Genomic DNA, 2,500 nt, shown 5'->3' with positions numbered 1-2,500 from the left:
CCCCTTTTTTTATAGTGAATCTGGGAGAAAATCACTACAAAAACCCCCTTCTTTCCGAAATCCGGGAGGTTTTTACCTTCAACTACACCTAATCCATACACTGCACACAGTCGTGGATTACGTGACCTTTCTCCCCGGGCCTTCGTTGGGGAAGTTTCTTCCGAGAGAGAGTGAGAGAGAGAGAGAGAGAGAGAGAGAGAGAGAGAGAGAGAGAGAGAGAGAGAGAGAGAGAGAGAGAGAGAGAGAGAGAGAGAGAGAGAGAGAGAGAGAGAGAGAGAGAGAGAGAGAGAGAGAGAGAGAGAAGAAGAAGAAATGAGCCATATTCTCGGAGGGTGATCCGAAAAAGTACCCACATTTTACGATTCCACGGACCTAGATGGCCGACGAGATGCGAAACATCCATTGGACTGCGACAAAGACCACAGGTCGTAAATTGTGATATTGCGATTCTGAAGAGTCACTTCCACGGTAGTCCTGCTTGCAGACGGTGTACGCGTTTCGCTCAAGGGCTGACTTACTCCGTATGCAAGCAGGACTACTAGCACGGAAGAGTGCCATCTAATTTGGATGAAGAATCATTGAAGCCTGAGCGTATCATACACCACTTTTTAAAATTTGATGTAGACACACCACTTTTTAAAATTTGATGTGGACATTGGACGTACGTACTTTACGAAAAGACACAGCGAGAGAGGGGTTAAAAAGGAGACACGAGAAATATCAGTGGAAAGTGGGATTGTCACCGAAAACACTGGCGACGTCTACTGACTGCTCGAGCGCTCTCTTCCACGTTGAAAGCGGCATCTTCTGATGTTCATAAATGCTTAGCATTTGAGAGTTAATGTCAACAATTTACTCTATTCTAAAGAAAAGTACTAGTTTCATATGACTTTATTGGGTTAGACACTTGAATGGAGTCTCTGAGGCTATGTATTAAAGTTTAGAGTTATGCAGTAATACATTTACTTTTTTACTACGAATATGGCTGCCATTCAGTAAAAGTGGATTTGGCCATTGTAGGGTATTTCTGCTCAGTTTTCTAATTGATTTGTCGGTTATTAATTATTAACTATGATAAAAGTAAAATACATATTTCGACTATATTGACTACTACATCAATAACTGATAAGTCACTGCAGTTCTCAAAGTATGTCTTGTCAAAGTATATCTTGGCCCTTTTGAAAGCAATTTGGTATGAGGATAGTGTATAAAACTGAGTCATAGTCGATCAATTTCTCTCCCCGTATCTTTTATTTTCTCTACGTTAATTTAATATACTAAGTATCTTAAAAGTTCTGTTTTGCGATCGCACTTCCTGGTAGGTAATAATGCTAATTTGCTAAAATTGCTACTACATCCATTGCTATAACAGCCAGAAAATACATGCACACCGTTTTATTGTAAAAGAATTCGAAGCTGATGTTATTTGAGAAATTTGCAAATAAATGAACTCTATCACATACTAGCTTATACTCAAAAATTGTTAACCAGCGATTGGTGGGTGCGCCTTTTTTATACTCCTGCTGCCAGTGATCCTCCGTCGATAATCAAACAAGTTCCAGTGATCATAGCAGCTTTATCACTTAATAGATAGATTACACCATTTACAACATCTTCAACCTCTGAAAACAAAAGAATAGCGCCAAATGGCGTTGTAGTACAACAGCAGTGTTATAGGCAGTATCTTCTGTTGGTATAGGCAGTGTCTTCATTGTTGGAACAATAATGTCAATTTTGTGAAAGCTTATCCACTTGCTTAACCCATCCATGTTGTTATTTGTGTGCAATATGCATAACATTTTCACTGTTGCTATGTGCATTCGTCGTTTGGATGGTTATCTATTTGCCTATCCATCCCTATTTTTTATCTTTACAATACACGCCATCATTTTGCTGTTACTATGGGCGCAGTGCTCACTTAAAGTATGGATAAAGTATTGTTTCCTGTTTGTATTTTACCAAACGACCTCTGACTCTGTTCGAAACTAAATTTCCTTATCACATTCAATTAATTTCTCTCACAGAATTGGTTTACACATTCAATCTTTAATAATTTTGTTAACACTCAGTATTCAATACACCAATTTTAACCCTCGACTAAATTACGTACTGTCAATAGTCCAATTGCACATGCCTTGTACTTAGAATTTTAGAAAATATATTAGATAACAATTTGAAAGTTACCTGCAAACTTTTGAAGTGGGATGTTGCTTAGTTTTTTCGCTCTCATGTCAGGATCTGAATAGTGTTTCTTCCCCATTGCAGTCATAACTACCGTAGGATTGACACTATTTACACGAATCTAGATGAAGACATTATATTTTATTACATTACATTACATTACATGACATGACATTACACCATAGTCACTGTAGTTAGGGTTGGATGCATACAGTCGTTCAAGGTCGTATACATTGATGGTTGTATGACTAACATATTTTAATTTTCCAAACACCGTTTGTTGCCAGATGAATATTTAGCTTCGCGTCTCATCATTGTA

At 38.0% G+C, this 2,500-nt stretch overlaps 1 protein-coding gene across 1 annotated transcript in view; it reads right to left on the bottom strand.

Moving 5' to 3' along the window:
- Window positions 1–1,512: 1,512 nt before the first annotated feature.
- The window catches only part of LOC144435114 (L-xylulose reductase-like), a 4,761-nt gene continuing 3,773 nt past the window's right edge, over window positions 1,513–2,500 (bottom strand). Inside the window, exons 7-8 of the mRNA XM_078123674.1 lie at window positions 2,185–2,302; window positions 1,513–1,622 (exon numbers count right to left, since the gene is read on the bottom strand). Coding sequence (XP_077979800.1) covers window positions 1,513–1,622; window positions 2,185–2,302 — 228 coding nt within the window. The remainder of the gene's footprint in view (window positions 1,623–2,184; window positions 2,303–2,500) is intronic.

Source organism: Glandiceps talaboti, chromosome 5 (assembly GCF_964340395.1).
Source record: "Glandiceps talaboti chromosome 5, keGlaTala1.1, whole genome shotgun sequence".
Taxonomy (NCBI): Eukaryota; Metazoa; Hemichordata; class Enteropneusta; family Spengelidae; genus Glandiceps; species Glandiceps talaboti.
The sequence above is the reverse complement of the archived record's forward strand: the minus strand, read 5'-3'. Positions and strand labels throughout refer to the sequence as shown.